General features: G+C 37.9%; 1 protein-coding gene across 1 annotated transcript; it reads left to right on the top strand.

The window, feature by feature from the left end:
• The first annotated feature begins 13,838 nt into the window (after window positions 1-13,838).
• abhd6b (abhydrolase domain containing 6, acylglycerol lipase b) lies at window positions 13,839-15,708 on the top strand. Its single transcript, XM_035522252.1, is given in 14 exon segments — window positions 13,839-13,942; window positions 13,944-13,955; window positions 14,094-14,110; window positions 14,113-14,194; window positions 14,196-14,229; window positions 14,325-14,438; window positions 14,606-14,737; window positions 14,897-14,931; window positions 14,933-14,985; window positions 14,988-15,056; window positions 15,156-15,227; window positions 15,341-15,407; window positions 15,409-15,439; window positions 15,595-15,708. Coding segments are annotated over 14 exon segments (921 nt in total). The 3' UTR covers window positions 15,694-15,708.
• The last annotated feature ends 310 nt before the right edge of the window (window positions 15,709-16,018 follow it).

Raw genomic sequence — 16,018 nt, 5'->3', positions numbered from 1 at the left:
TTTTTGTGATGCTTTGTCATTTATTGTTAACTGCATTTTTATTGGAATGTGGTTCTCAGGGTCAAAATCAGAATTGCTTTATTAGTATATTTGCTCATCCAAGGAATTTGCCCTGGTGAATGCTAATTTAACAATAACCATAGTGACGGAATAAAAAGCGGTTGGTAACTGCCACCGCTTCAGACGTAAATATGTATATGTACTACTGATTGTGATCTTTGATGACCATTTTTTACAGAAGCATAAATTGCTGCAGTACAAACATTTGCAAAGATTAATATGTAGGTAGAGATGGTCTAAACACCTGAACAAGCAAGTATATTATAGTAGCAGTAATATAAATGTGAAAGTATAGTAAACATATAAATATGTTTTCTGTTACCATATTCTCTGTTTTCATATTGTATTTATTGTTAGTATCTTAAGCTTACTGGATGGCAGTTTAAGGGGAATGTGTTTACTTATATGGTATTAATTAACATGAATCATTTTTAGAAGGGAAGACTCCATGATGGCTGAGGTGTGTTAAGGTGAAATTCTTGACAAGTTCAAGCTGACTTAGGAGCAAATCTGAATGCCTTCATTATCATGTGGTATGCACAACCAATAATGCATCTTGTCTTGTGTCTGTGATTATCTGATTGGATGAAAAAAATATTAAAATCCTACTCTACAGTTCCTGTTTCAGTTTTACTGTATGTCATTTGTAAAAACTCTAAAATCCCAGGCTGTACCCAAGTCATTTCCCCTTGTCTCCTGTAAGTCATACATGTCTCTCTTTATGTTAGTCACATGACTAAAGAATACAAATGTTAGTATACTTTTAACAAAAGGCATGTTCTAAGCATGGTCCATTGAACCTTCACTAACTAAAGCCAACTAATGTTATCACATTTTAACAGATGGGTTTGCTTAATATACCTTTATAAGACTAAGGGTCATTGTCCAAGATTTAAGCCTACGTGTAGACTACAATATTTCTTGATTGTACAATATTTCTTGATGGTTCACCATTGGCCTGTAACTTGGTCCAAGATTAAATCCATGTCTGGGAAAAAAACATTCCTAGATGTTTAATGTTGTTTAAGGATGGAGATACTGTAGTTTAGTGATATACCAAAAAAATGCAAGAAGATCCTTGTTTTGTCATAACTCTTCAGGAGAGGAAACTGAAGATGATGCAGATTCACACCCATTAGAAGTGTTTTCACCCATGTTTTTTGTTTTTTTTTTTTTGTTTTTTTTTTGTTTTTTAAGTAAAAACGTATTATTCTGTGGTGTAAGACAGTCCACTCAGATTATCCTTATTCTGCTCCATACCAGAAAACATGAGAATCTGGTCCCATCAAAAGGCCTCATCTAATGACAGACCCCATCTATTCCAGAATAAATTATTGGTAGTGATGAGGTTAGCATGGCCAAAACCGCAACGGGAGGTTCAGGAGGTACCATGTCCATCCCACATCTAGGAAGCTCAGACTGGACAATGCATCAGTAGTTCTGGAGTTTTCTGATCATGAGGGGATTAGCTCAGTTTTTAGGTAAGTTTTAAACATAACAGAAAGGTTTAAAAAGATAGAAGCACTTTGTAAGGGTTTTTCAGCTTGTACAGAGGCTTCATGTTGCTTTGCTTTGGGAAAACAGACTGTAGGTCATATCAGTCTCTCATTGTGCTGTGTTCCTGATAACTCAAGAGGCTCACATCTTACAATGATATTAGTTATATTTTGGAAACTGTCAGGACTGTCAGGACATTGGTACAAAATCTACATGTGGAGTGTCAAATTTAGATTAGTTTATTTCTCATTAAGTATGTTTTATTAAATGACAAAAAAATCTGTTTTCTAAGACAACCACTTAAGATCAAAGACATCTGGACAATCAAACTATCCAAAGGCAAAAATTTGGTTTATTGCTATAATTTGTTAGCAAATGAGAAATTGTCTTTAAACACAAATAATCAAAGTGCTTTGCACAAGGTGCAAGGTTCTACAGACAGTAAGTTCCATTGTGGATGGGAATCAGAAGCTCATTCTGGGAATAATTTGGATGCTCGTCCTGCTCTCCATGCCTGTGTGGGAGAATGAGGCCAGTGAAGCAGTTATTACCTGCACCCCTGAGATGAGCTAGCTGGGCTGGATCCAGAGCAAAACCCCTGACCTGCCCAACACAGCACCATGCCAGTTACCTGCCTGCTAGTCAGGACTGACGGGACGGCAAAGCACTGGGTGCTCTTGTGGTCAGTCTTGCCCCAGGGAACTCTAATATCCTAAATGATGCTGGTCTGTTGTAGTCTGAACTATAAAGCAAGAACTATAAGGAAGAAGGTTTGTACATAAAAGATGCAAACATAAAGTTGTTTTGATATTTCTCCCTTACCATGAATGACTGCAAGTGTAGAGGATTGTGTCTGGACTGGGATAGGTGGGACACAGTCCTGAGAGTGATTAACATCAGGAAGGCCAGGCAGCAGGCAGATAATTGGCATTGGCACCAAAAGTACAATTATGCACCAGAGTCACACAATACTAAATACCTTTTTGTTTACTTTTGCTGAACACACTCAAAATATCCCCATAATGACCTATTACTGCTTGTCTGGCTCATGGCTCCACAAGAAATGCTTGACCATGGAGTGGACAAATGATCAGTCATGACCTACTGCTTGATTTTAAAGCTTTTAGCCCAGAAATGGTAACAGTTATATAAACATAGCATCTCATTTTAACTCTCTTTTCCCACGGGGGTTCTATTTACATAATATGCAGGGGTTTCCATGTCTGGAGTCTGGGTAAATCATCGGGAAGTTCTCATTGTCAAGCTGGTCCACAATTGTTCAAAATCTTTGTTCAGGTCCATCTACCACGTCTAAGGATTTTTGTGATTTGGTGTCAATAAATTAAGCATGTGACAGAGACACTAGATTGCAGTATGAAAGCTTGTCAAAGGTCTTACTATTAATAAAATGGATTAATGTGTTTTGCACAGTTCGTTGCAGTTGGTTGTGCATAGTTTTCTCTACCTAAAGGTGGTGGATGGCGGCTGTTTAAAGCTACACATGCCTTCTGAAGAGGCTGGCATAGAAAGCAGTTCCTAAACACCTGCTGCTGAGGAACGAGCAAATGTTTTACAGTGAGCTGTTTAATAATGTTAATATACAGTATGTGTCAAAGTATGTGTGCGCTGTGTGTGTATGAATTAAAAGAGATAATCACGTTTTCATGTTTTAACGTGTCAGAAAATAGGGACTTAAAAGCATCATCAAAATGGAAGAGCTTTGTTCTTTATAAAGAGCAGTAATTCTTATGAATGAGATTATGAATGAAAACACCTGCATATCTTAGTTTGTGGCGTCAATGAAATTGCATAAAGGTTTTAAGATATTTTGAATTTAAGAGCTCCAAAAACTGAAGAAAGGCACCTTGCTTTGTGAGTACTGTTTGTATAAATAATTTATTTACTTTTCTAGTATTCTTTGCCATATAGAAAATCCACTTCATTTCACAAGGAGACCCTAAACCCATCATGATAAGATACTGTAGCAGTTGCAGCTTACTGGCAAGTAGAATGTTACTTATTAGATAACTTGTGTCACAGTACTGCTATTATAAATATGTTTCCAGGCATTATTGATGTTGCAATTAGAGATTAGTCTGATAAATCTGATAAAGGTCTGATAAAAAGGGAGAATTCAGGTGGGATTAAGTCAAATTCAATATTATAAAACAACATAAATCATCATTGTTGAATTCAGTATGGTTAGCTTTTGACAGAGGAGTGTGTATTTGGCTATGCTATATAGATGAGGAAATGAACACCAAACATTAAAATAAACAATGTTTACATTAATGTTAACATGTAGACTGGAAATGTAGGCCCAAGGGTAGTCCGGTGAAGTGATGTACAGTCATATGCAGCAGTTCCTTAAAAACGAGAACAGCAATGTTTGATGCTTTAATCATTTCAGGTGAGGGCTTATGGCTTTGTTCTACATGGTGACCTCCTGAGAAAGCAGGCAGAGTTTAACATAGACACAAGAGGAAAATACAATTGGAGATTCACCTGAGGTCCTGGTCAGCTTATATTACAGTGCACAGGCCATGAAAATGGCACCTATGCTGTGACATACCTACCCACTAAACAAAGGAAATACACAATCAACATCTTCTTTGCTGATGCCTGCATTGTTGGATGGCCATTTTGCCTTCTGGTACAGCTTCTCCAAGACCCCTCGGAAATAACAGTGTCAGGCATTGGCTTGACCATGGAGCAAGTGGTGAACTGTGTATAGTTAACACAGACTCTGCTAGAGGACAACGTCTCTGAATCTACAGCCATTGTCAAGACTGAAGTGCTGGTGAATAAAGAAGGCAAGCACATTGTTGTTTATGTGCCCCTCACTGCTGGTGTCGACATGCTTCTGAAAGTTCTCCAGAAGGTGTGATGGAACCCGTACTCTACAAAAGTGTTGAAGTGATAGAGCAAGGTGAGGTAATACCTGAAAATAATATATTTAATTAGGTTCAGAATTTCCAAGGCAAGCTGTTAAGATTCATCTAATTATTTTCTGGGGATTTTGTGCCAATGTGCTTAGCCTGTCATGTAAAAGGAGACCTGGCCAATACAGAACAGAACTGTGATGTAAACCCAGTACTTGCTACTGGTCTAGGACTTCCATATTACTGTACTACATAGCCCAATGTATTTAACATGAATACAATTTTAGTCCATGCCTACCTTATCTCCTGCACAGATTATAGAATGCCACAGATTATAAATACTCCATATTTGGCAAAGGAACGGGAATTGGATATCTCAAGATAACTGTGGAAGGTCCATCTCTGTTTGAGGTTTCATGCAAGTACTACAAACTACACTGGAACATAGCTCTCCTTTAGGGGATCAATATAAAGTCCCCTATGGAAGGAAGATCATTCCAGGTGAGATTTGAACACGCCTTAATTCAGTACTTGGCCTTGATTATTTAGTTGAATAATGCTGATCAGAAAGTACTCCAAAGATTCAGTGTGCTGTTCAGGTAGACTGTTGAAAGACCTTTTAGGCACAAATGCAAAAACATCTGGAGTGGATCGGCAAAGAGGAATTTGTGCCCAAATTGAAAAGACCTTCACAAGCAGCAGTGAAACTGTCAGTGACTGTGAGAACTTCTGAAAGTTGTGCTGGAATTACTAAGAAACTTTTTTTGGGCTTTGCGTTTATTGATTTTGTCCCATTATTTCTGGTTAGGTGCGACTGAGCCAATAAAGGTTAAGGACAGTGGAAATGGTTCAACACAGTGAACTGCTCTCCTACTATGGAGAAAGGCCCTCACTCTTTGATGGTCAGACATGCAGGGGCTGATTCATACTTATACTTACAGCCTCCAATGAATTGCATGCAGTGCTTTTTTAATTGCACCCTGGACAATATGGTTGTACTTCTGCTAAGTTCCACATACTGTGGAGTCCTGCTGCTGAGCACAAAGAGAAGGTGAATATTTTGGGCAACATCTGGGATCTGTGCTAAAATTCCTCAGCTTTTTACCAATGACTGCAGTGAAACTGGAAATGTACCATAGACTGCCAAATGACTAAAATGGTGAAAATTGATTTTTGATGGATTTTGATTTTTGTTTAGGCAGCAGAGCCTGTTAAGAACACATCTTATCACTCAATGATCCTTTAAATATGTTGTCAGCTAATCAGTGGTCAGCTGCTATGATCTTTATAATCTCTGTATGTACAGTTAGCTACCTCTCAGTTTTGCCTATATTGTCGTCTATTTCCAAAATATGCGTGACACACACTCACTGGCAGTAAAACACACTAATCAGGAGGCTTTCAGTAGGGCAAAGCAGATGGTCTTTTGGAACTCCAGCATCAATAACTTCCAAGGGTAAATATATTTCCTACATTGAAAACAACAAATTACATAAGTACTAGGACAGTGAGGTCAAAATTATTAGATTTGCTGTATAGTCACATTCTTTGGATAAAACAATAAGTTTGCAGCAAAAGAAATGTGTTTTGTTATTTTGGAATTATGGGACTGTTTATGTCCAGACCGTCCTGGTGAGTATAACTATTAGGACACTATTAGTACACTGTTCTGACTATATTTAAAGCATGGAGATTCATGTTGTGATAAGTTGCATTTATGATTAGTTTGCATTCAACAGGTTTGACAGAGTTTAAGATGATGGACATGGCACTTTCCCAGTGAACTACTCTCATTCTGTGGAAAGCCTTCACTTTCATCGAATATGAACACAATACTATATTAACCAGGTCAGAGAAAATTGTTATTCAGAACTACTTGTGATAATTGTTAGATTTATGATTCAGTCAATGTTGTGTGTACCTTTAGGCATTTTAAATTCCAAGTGCTGCCCAGTCATGATGAAATGCAGCAAGTCTCAGCTCAGTTCAGGCAGGAGTTAGAGGCAGAGATCAGGACCAGCCTGCGAAGACAAATTTAATGCCAGACCTCCTCAAACGTACAGTATAGAGGGGCACTGGAGAGGCCCCAGAGACTCCTGGCATTATGAATCCTGACGGTGAGAACATCAAAGCATCCTCATCTCTTCATATTAGCAACAAGGTGACTGGATGCTTGCTCTGCTGTTGTAAAATGACTCTGTGGTTGCTGTAAATTGAGTTGAGCTAGTGAAAGTGGCTGATACTGAAACTAGAACTTGCAACGTTGTCTGCTCTCCTCATATAGATGGCACTCATTATTTAGTAATAAAGCAACAGAAGAGGATACTTTTAGTAGGGGAAACAATAACTATGTAGGCCAAATATGTGTTGATCAATACACTAAAGAGGCTAAAAGTTTATGGTGAATTTTCTTGACAAAGATTTTGTTTTGATAGTTTCAGTAAAAATCCCTTTGAGCAGTGTTCTTAACTAGTTATAAACAATGTCAAGACTGTACATGCAAAGTTTAGTTTAAAAAAAAGAAAGTAAAATAAAGATTTTTAAAAAAGTTTGATAGTTCATTCAAGTTCAGAGTGTTCCCTACAGATTATATGACTACGGTGAAGGTATTAGAAGCATGAGAGTCTGGGATTTGTGCCCACGGTCCTCAGACCTTTACAATGCACTGCAGCACAACAGGAAATGCCTACAGCTATGATTGCTCTAAAGGTATGTATGTCTGCAGAGTGTGGCCATGCATTGTTTAGAGGGAGGAGGCACAGCCCGGGTGAACAAAATTGGTTGCACCTGGATGGCTAAAATTGGTTGCACGTGTATGTGGTTAACCTACTGGAAGAGAAGTTCTTCTGCAAGTGAGACAGTAATTACAGATAATAAACAAGACAGCTTTTCTGAAAAGCAGCTATTTATTTTTTAAACACTGAGTAAAAGGCGAATTTCACATTCTATTACGTTCTATTACTTTACAGGCTCGTTGGGTTTCAAGTGTTTCCCACAGAAGAATTCATAAATATAACAGTTACTGGGCTGAGCCTGGACACAGGGATATGTTCTCATTTTTCACAACAGACTTCAGCCAAACAGGAAACCCAGAATCTATGGCCATAATATTGTTTAACTGTCATATATATATTAAGTTACTCTTTTTGCATGTACAAATACTGTGACGTATGTACTTTGAGCTCTTGTTCTCCCATTGAATAGGTAATAGGACAAATTAGGGAATCTACAGAGTCTAATCTGCAGAGTCTAATCTACAGAGTCTAATCTGCAGATTCTGCTCCTGATCCCTCTGTCCTTGTTATCTGTACAGCAGTGCTTGAGCCCTTTTGCCTTCAGTGTTGGCTGAGGTTGATGTTTAAAGATTTAGCTTTTACTGTTATGATTGTCTTATTTTAAGATAATTTAAATAATAATCCTGTTCAGCACTTTGGTCAACCATGGTTGTGTTAAATGCTCTATATAAATATATTTTGCTTTGGTTTGCCTTACAGAGGCACTGCTAGTAAAGTCTGAGGCAGGACAGATACTGCAAGTATGAAGAGTGCAACTCTAATATCTGTACAAAGGCATAGTTTTATCCTATCCATTTCACTGAGTCCTTTCAGGTGTTGCCTACACCTGATACTGATAGAAGAAAGGACCATCTTATGCATTAGCATGCCTTCTCTTTAGAAATATTCTGCAGTAAAATCTAAATGGAAACGGGTAAAATCTTTATGCATCATTTGTGTCGCAAAGGCTGAATTCCAACTACTGAAGTGATGAAATAGACAAAGGTCAGTGGATTAGCCCTGAATTCAGGGTTTTGTACTTAGAATCCCCAGACCTCCACAATAGACTGCAACAGGTCAGGAGATGCATCACATGTTGTATGCATTCTGAGCCAAGATGGCGAGAACTGTTTGCGTTCAAACATGTTTTTTTTTTCTTCAACACAAACTTGAATTCACTGTGTTTTGTGTGGTGGCAAGTCTCATGCAACAGCTTGAAGTGAAAGATGGCAGAGAAGACACTTTCATGGTTAAATATGCTACGGATGACTCATACTGCAGATAAAGTATTGCCTGCCACTCTGATTAAAATAATAATCATTTGAAGGCCATTTATAAGATTAAAATTTAATTTGCAGTAAATGCACTCCATTAGGGAATCAAGTGCAGCTTCTTCAGGTTTTGTGAACAGCCTACTGCTAATTCAAAAAAAGGATCATGACAAAGAATATAGAATAAGGTGGGTATATCTGGACCTGCTGTGGAGTCGGCAGCCATGCAAACACTGCTTAAAAGTTCATTATTATTAGAGGCACTGGAGAAATGACAGTCTCTAATTAGCTGTAGTGAAAAGCGATAGGGAGAAAGCTCCTTTTAATGGTTTTTTAGTAGAAGTAAATCAATAAAATGTGGATATTTTTCCTTAATGCTTTTTTGTGCTTTAGGTACAATGAAGTGTCCCAGTGTATCAGACAGTGATGATGGAACCTATCCTGTGGTTTACATGTCCTGTGTGGGAGGCTCTTAGTCCTTACTGGTCAGATATGAAAATGTATTTAGTAGGTAAGACTATAACTATAACTATAACTATAACAAGATTAAACAGTACATTTAATCTTTTATCCAGTTTAGGCCTTGGATATGATATACAGACTGGTAACACATTTCACGTTTTTATTTTTAACCAGTATTATGTCTCCTAAATGGAATCTGTTCAAATTTACCATAAGGATTCATCCATTAATAAGCAGCAAACCTTATTTCACTCTTATATTATTATATAAATTATGTAGGAACTGTAATGGTTTACCATAACACAATGACGTTAATCTCTTTTCTGGGTTTTTGTAGAATTACGATTCAACGTCACAGGAAAAGTATTCGTCAATTATCATATTTCACCACCAGGTGGCATTATGACAGAGCTGCAGTATGATACGCAGAGTCTTTGTCACTTCCTCAGAGAGCCTTCACAGCTGAGGAAGCGTCCAAAGCAAAAGTACATTGTTGGACTAATAAAGATGGCTCCATGTGATTACAAGAACCAGATCCAGCAAAATTTGATTGTTCTCAGCCCCTGACTCTGCTATTCTTCATTAGCTCCAGGACAGTCTGACGCACTTGTTAGGCTAAACTCCAGTGGCAGCCTATAGAAAACTGTGTAGCAGAGCAGACTTTATTGTAGACATTGTATAGGAGGACACTGGTTTGCTCAATGGAAGTGGTATATGTTAACAGGTAAAAGAGTAGATAAGATCCTAAGATCATCATGTGAAAATGGATCTGCTTCAGGACCCAGTCACCTACAATATTTCGGTTAAATTATCTGCTAAGCATGTCCCTTGTAAAAGATCACAGCTACAGTTCTTATCTCCATATTCATTCACAAATTAGTTTTCTTATCGTTTTTGGGGTATGGAACAGCACTTTGTCATTGAATTTGAATGGATTAAGAGAATAAAAGTGAAATGATGGCAGGTTTTTCAGTACTTTCTTTGCTGAAGCAGGCTAATGAGAAACAGCACCGCTCAGTACCAGAAGACACTCATGAGGCAGTACAGGAAAGGAAGCCAGCTTAGAGTGCAAGATACCTGGATGAACATGAGCTTTAATGCACAAATCATTCACAATACCAACAGCATCCAGTTAACACAGGGAATTGATCCTTTATTACAGGAAGAGATTTTGAGAAGACATCTACTGAAGTAGTCACTTTTTCAGGAACAGCAGCAGAGGCCATGATCGCAGCGACAGGCAGGAGCCCTTACGCAGCGTCTAGTGTGGCCAGCATCTTTCATCTGGAATTTCTCAGTTCCCCACCTGAAGTATTTCAGTATCTTGTGTCTTAAGGAATGATGAGTATATACAATATACAGTGGCGTGAAAAAGTGTTTGCCTCTTTCCTGATACTTTTTTTTTTTTTTTTTGCATGTTTGTCACACTTAAATGCTTCAGATCATCAAATTTAAGGGGGGAAAAAAATCCAAACCTACATGGCCCTGAGTAAAAAAGTGAGTCGTCCCCCCTGTTAAAACATAAATTAACTGTGGTTTATCACATCTTTGGAAAGCTGAGTTCAATTTCTCTAGCCACACCCAGGCCTGATTACTACCACACCCGTTCTCAATCAAGAAATCACTTAAATAGGACCTGCCTGACAAAGTGAAGTAGACCAAGAGACCCTCAAAAGCTAGATGGCATGCTGCAATCCAAAGAAATTCAGGAACAGTAATTGAGCTCTATCAGTCTGGAAAAGGTTATACAGCCATTTCTAAAGCTTTGGGACTCAAGCAAACCACAGTGAGAGCCATTATCCACAAATGGTGAAAAACATGGAACAGTGGTGAACCTCCGTAGGAGTAGCCGGCTGACCAAAATTACCCCAAGAGCGATGAATCATCCAAGAGACCCCAAAAGACCCCACAACAACATCCAAAGAACTGCAGGCCTCACTTGCCTTAGTTAAGGTCAGTGTTCATGACTCCACCATAAGTCAGAGACTGGGCAAAAATGGCCTGCATGGCAGAGTTCCAAGACAAAAACCACTGCTGAGCAAAAAGAACATAAAGGCTCGTCTCAGTTTTGCCAGAAAACCTCTTGATGATCCCCAAGACTTTTGGGAAAATACTCTGTGGACTGATGAGACAAAAGTTGAGCTTTTTGGAAGGTGTATGTCCCATTACATCTGGCATAAAAGTAACACAGTGTTTCAGAAAAGGAACACCATACATACCAACAGTAAAATATGGTGGTGGTAGTGTGATGGTCTGGGGTTGTTTTGCTGCTTCAGGACCTGGAAGACTTGCTGTGGAGATGGAACCATGAATTCTGCTGTCTACCAAAAACTCCTGAAGGAGACTGTCCAGCCATCTGTTCATGACCTCAAGCTGAAGCGCACTTGGGTTCTGCAGCAGGACAATGATCCAAAACACACCAGCAAGTCCACCTCTGAATGACTTAAGAAAATCAAAATGAAGACTTTGGAGTGGCCTAGTCAATGTCCTGACCTGAATCTGATTGAGATACTGTAGCATGACCTTAAAAAGGCGGTTCATGCTTGAAAACCCTCCAGTGTGCCCAGGTTAACAAATCTGCTTGATGAGTGGGCCAAAATTCCTCCATAGCGCTGTAGAAGACTTATTGCCAGTTATTGCAAATGCTTGATTGCAGTAATTGCTTCTAAGGGTGGCCCAAACAGTTATTAGGTTTAGGCAGCAATCACTTTTTCACACAAGGCCATGTAGGTTTTGATTTTTTTTTTCCCCTTAATAATAAAAACCTTCATTTAAAAACTGCATTTTGTGTTTACTTGTATTATCTTTGTCTAATATTTAAATTTGTTTGATGATCTGAAACATTTAAGTGTGACAAACATGCAAAAAAATAAGATATCAGGACGGGGACAAACATTTTTCACACAATTGTGTATTGAAGTGTAGTACACAAGGTTTACAGAGGAATGCGAGGTTTTGAACAAAGGTCCTTCATCCACTGTGCTAAGGGCTTCCAGGGAGTAAAATCATGTTATGCCGGGTGGAATTTGGAAAGAATATCCGTGAGAGGATTCTTCTCAGCTTTTGCATCAAGAAACTGCTTTAAAGCTTTCCAACCATCTTTGTATGAACCACAAATTGAAAAATATCAGTTAAGTTGGTGAATTAAACAATGGCATTTAAAAAAAGTAGGTTAGGGTCAGAATTGTGTATTTATTATTGGTAAATGTAATGCTCTGCACATAAAGATTTAAACAAAAGAAGAGATTTTATATATATATATATATATATATATATATATATATATATATATATATATATATATATATATATATATAAGCCATCTGACTCTTAAAATTCCTGAAAAAAACTCCCTTACTCATCCCCTGAACACATTTACAGCAAGAATTATGACTTTCTCCAGAAACATATGGAAAATGTAAAATTTTTCAGAACTGTGAATTTCCTGCATAAGTCATAGATGATGCCTTTGCTGATGTTACATCTCTCCAGAGAATGGATGCACTCACTTCATCCTGCAAATAAATCACTGGCTAATATTATACCTAAAGTCTTCAAAATCCTCCAGGCCCAGTATATAGGTGTTATTTAAAAACAGCTAATTAAAATCTTATGGATGAATTATGAGTATCTATTCCAAATGAAAAATCAGATTTACTGCTGCTTCCACTATCAATATACCATGATCATGCAGCCAAAACTAGAAATCAATTCATATAACATCCTGGTCAGTTCTTGAGGTTTGCACCTGTGAAAGTTCTTTTGAAAAGGGATATTTTTATGTTATGTAGGGTATGATGGTCAAAATGAAATACAAAGGTTTATTATATGTATATTACATATTAACTTAGCGATTATGTTTTTTGTTTGTTTTCTTGTTTCATTCTCTTTCAGTTTTATTTACTTTCAGGTTATCTGCAAGGTTTACATTGTAAATGCAGACAGAAAATATTGATATGGTGTAATTAATAAAAAATCAAGCATGAATATGTTAATACTGTTAATAAAAAATCACAAACATATCTAAAAACCAAGTACTTGTACCAAGTACACCAAGTCCACACAATAATTATTAGTATTGTTACACCTCATATAGTTTACAAAAAGATATTAGATTGTGTGTGTGAATGTATCTGATTGCTTAACATTGCTTAAATGTTTAACCAAATACAAGATTGTGGGGTCTAAGTATTTGCTCAGCTGAACTGTTTTGAACTAATCAGTGTAAATGTGTTTCTGTGAGGACAACACAAAGGCCCCTGTACACATTCGTCTCGGATGTTCTCGTTTCCTTGTTTGACATCATGACAAGGATCCAGAACATGAAGAGGGATGAGGAAAAAGAGACATTATGATAGCTGATTGGAAACTCTATTTGTTATCCAAGTGATGTAGGACTGGTGATAACAGCTCAAACTGATCCATATCAAATCCATCTGGGAATAACACAAACAAGTACGTTAAAAATGTATTGACTGTGCAGTGATTAAAGATTATTCATTTTTTAACTAAGCTTGAGTAAGTGAATTTACTTGTGTTGCAGTAAAGTGTTTTTCTTTTCCCCTTATTTGTTTTCCTTTCATTAGATTGTTCTATTCATTAGACTGCATATAACTTCATAAACACTCCATGTTTTGTTTCCATGATCCAAAAAATTGGTTTATTGATTAGTCTGAGAGATGCAGACAACCTTCCCCCATTGTGTATCACACTCTAATCTGACTGCTAGTATCTGCATTCTCACAATGAAATAGATCTGTGGCATTTAAAATTCTTATTGTTTCCCTGACATAACACAAGTCTAAACATCTTCCTGGGAGGGAATGTTTCACCAGTTGCACTTTGGTTTGTTGTTGGAGATCTCACTGCCTGCAGCCAGATGCTTTGCAGCCATGGCTCCGCATGTGATGACGTTATTTTCCATTGCTGTCTGGACGCTGGCTGTTCCTCTTTTACTTTTCATGGCATCCTTTATGTCATGGCCTTCATTCCTCATCAGTTTATTACTGGTAAATAAACTCACTGCACTGTAAGCTTGTTTTCTCTCTACATTCTGGGGGTGCACTTTTCAATGCAACTTTGTTCATATTTATTTAATATATTTCATATCCCTGCAGCCAATCCAGTAAGACCTTGTATGTGCCCAGGTACTGGAGGCGCACCCTCGTGACTGTGGGGGGTATCATTTCTGTTACTCTTACAGAGGGAGGCCTGGCTTCAGGCCTTCCAAACTCTTGCTGCATGACTTATGTGCACAAAGATGCATGGCTATCTGTGTTTGAGGTGTGTATTGCACACACATTTAAAGTTCTTCTTCATTATTTTATCAAAGATCATGGAAATTGGGTTATAAGATATTGCATCTTACTTCTGCACAGTACCTTCCAAAACATCTCCACCTTCCGTGTGTGGACATGCCAGGACATGAGGGTACCACACGCACCAATGTAGAAGACCATTCTGTCCAAGATCAGGTTAGGAGAATAAGACAGGTAAGCATGTTTGCATTTGTACTATTGCTACAGCTTGCAGACCAAAATGATACCCAACATATATATCTGATTTGAACTCTTAACTAATGCATCAGGGTCTTATAGGTGCACATTTGCTTTTGCAACACCGTGATTTGGACTGCACACAATCCATGAATATCTCTAAGTTTGTAGAAACTGTTCAGCTGAACAGGAAACCATTTCATATGGTGGGCACCTCAATGGGAGGAAATGTAGCGGGAGTATATGTGGCCTGCTACCCCTCTGATCTCTGTAGTTTGACCTCATCTGTCCCACTGGTTAGTCTTAGCCCAACTTTGTTACATAAAATGTAATCCATAAAATGTAATACAAATACAATACATATGACCTGAATAGAGTTTTCACCCTCATTAAGCTTAGGAGATTTTCTATGAATATACAATATATAACAAGAATACACCTAAAACCTTACAAAGCTTATTGCTGCAGGTCTAAAGTGCCCTTGCAAGACTGTTTGATAGCCAGCTGTGAGAGCTGGAGTGTAATGAGTCCGCTCTGCGTGTCCCTCACCAGAGGAGATGCAGCGCACGCTCCAGCTATGCTCCCATGTATGGCTTAGAGTTCCCCAGCAGGTCTGTGCTGTGTCTACACTCAAAGAGTTTTTTGTTGGTTTAGAGGTTTTTTTGTGTTGGCTTGGCTTTTACATTTCATTACGTTTATTCTGAATTTCCAAAGTGTCCAAAAATGTTCAAATTTTCCAAGGACTGTTGGATCTACGAATTGCACACAATGGCTTTTATCATGAAGGTGAGTGTTAACACACTTTACTGTATTAAATGTATTTCTTGGCATAATTACAAGCTGTTCTAAGTTAAACAGATATACAGTACTTATATGTTTAACCTTTAAGAATTATGTAGTTTTCATGGAGATTATTGGACAGAAGTCAAAATACGCCTTACACAAACACCTGCACCTGAAAACCACTTTTTCAAGCCATCCAAGGTAAGCAGGACCAGGTATGAGTGCACAGAAATAAGTAGCTATATGAAATGTGTTTGAATATTTTGGTAGCTAATTAAGTCAGAAATTCTACTTTTAACTACAAACAAGTAAACAAACAAAACCCAATCCATACAAACAAACCACACACCCTGATTTTATTTACATGCAGGTCGTGGATGTGTCTGGGGCATCAATGCTTGCCGAGGCCGTGCCAGGTTGTTGTGTGGATCTTTTGGAGAAACACGGCGCACAGCCCAACTCATCTTAAGAGCTTCTCATCTCTCAGCAGAGAAGGACAGTGCCACAACCCAGAAGAAATTCTGAACAAAATTTTGGAACATGCTAAGACAAGGCAATAAGATCCTATCCAGTAAATAATATAAATTTGCCCGTGGTTCACTTTTACTAAAATAGCATTTTACATGTAGCGTGTGGATTGTTTAAAATTAAATATGTGTATCGCCATGTGTATTCCACAAAATAGCCCATAAGGATATATAGTGCGCTGTACCATACGTGATATCTCACTTGCTTATATTTGGTGGTCTCCTTTTTTTGATATATTTCTTGTTTTTCAGCTTTAATATTCCTCA

This window comes from Electrophorus electricus, chromosome 24 (genome assembly GCF_013358815.1).
Source record: "Electrophorus electricus isolate fEleEle1 chromosome 24, fEleEle1.pri, whole genome shotgun sequence".
Classification (NCBI taxonomy): Eukaryota; Metazoa; Chordata; class Actinopteri; order Gymnotiformes; family Gymnotidae; genus Electrophorus; species Electrophorus electricus.
This window is presented reverse-complemented; position numbering and strand designations above follow the sequence as displayed.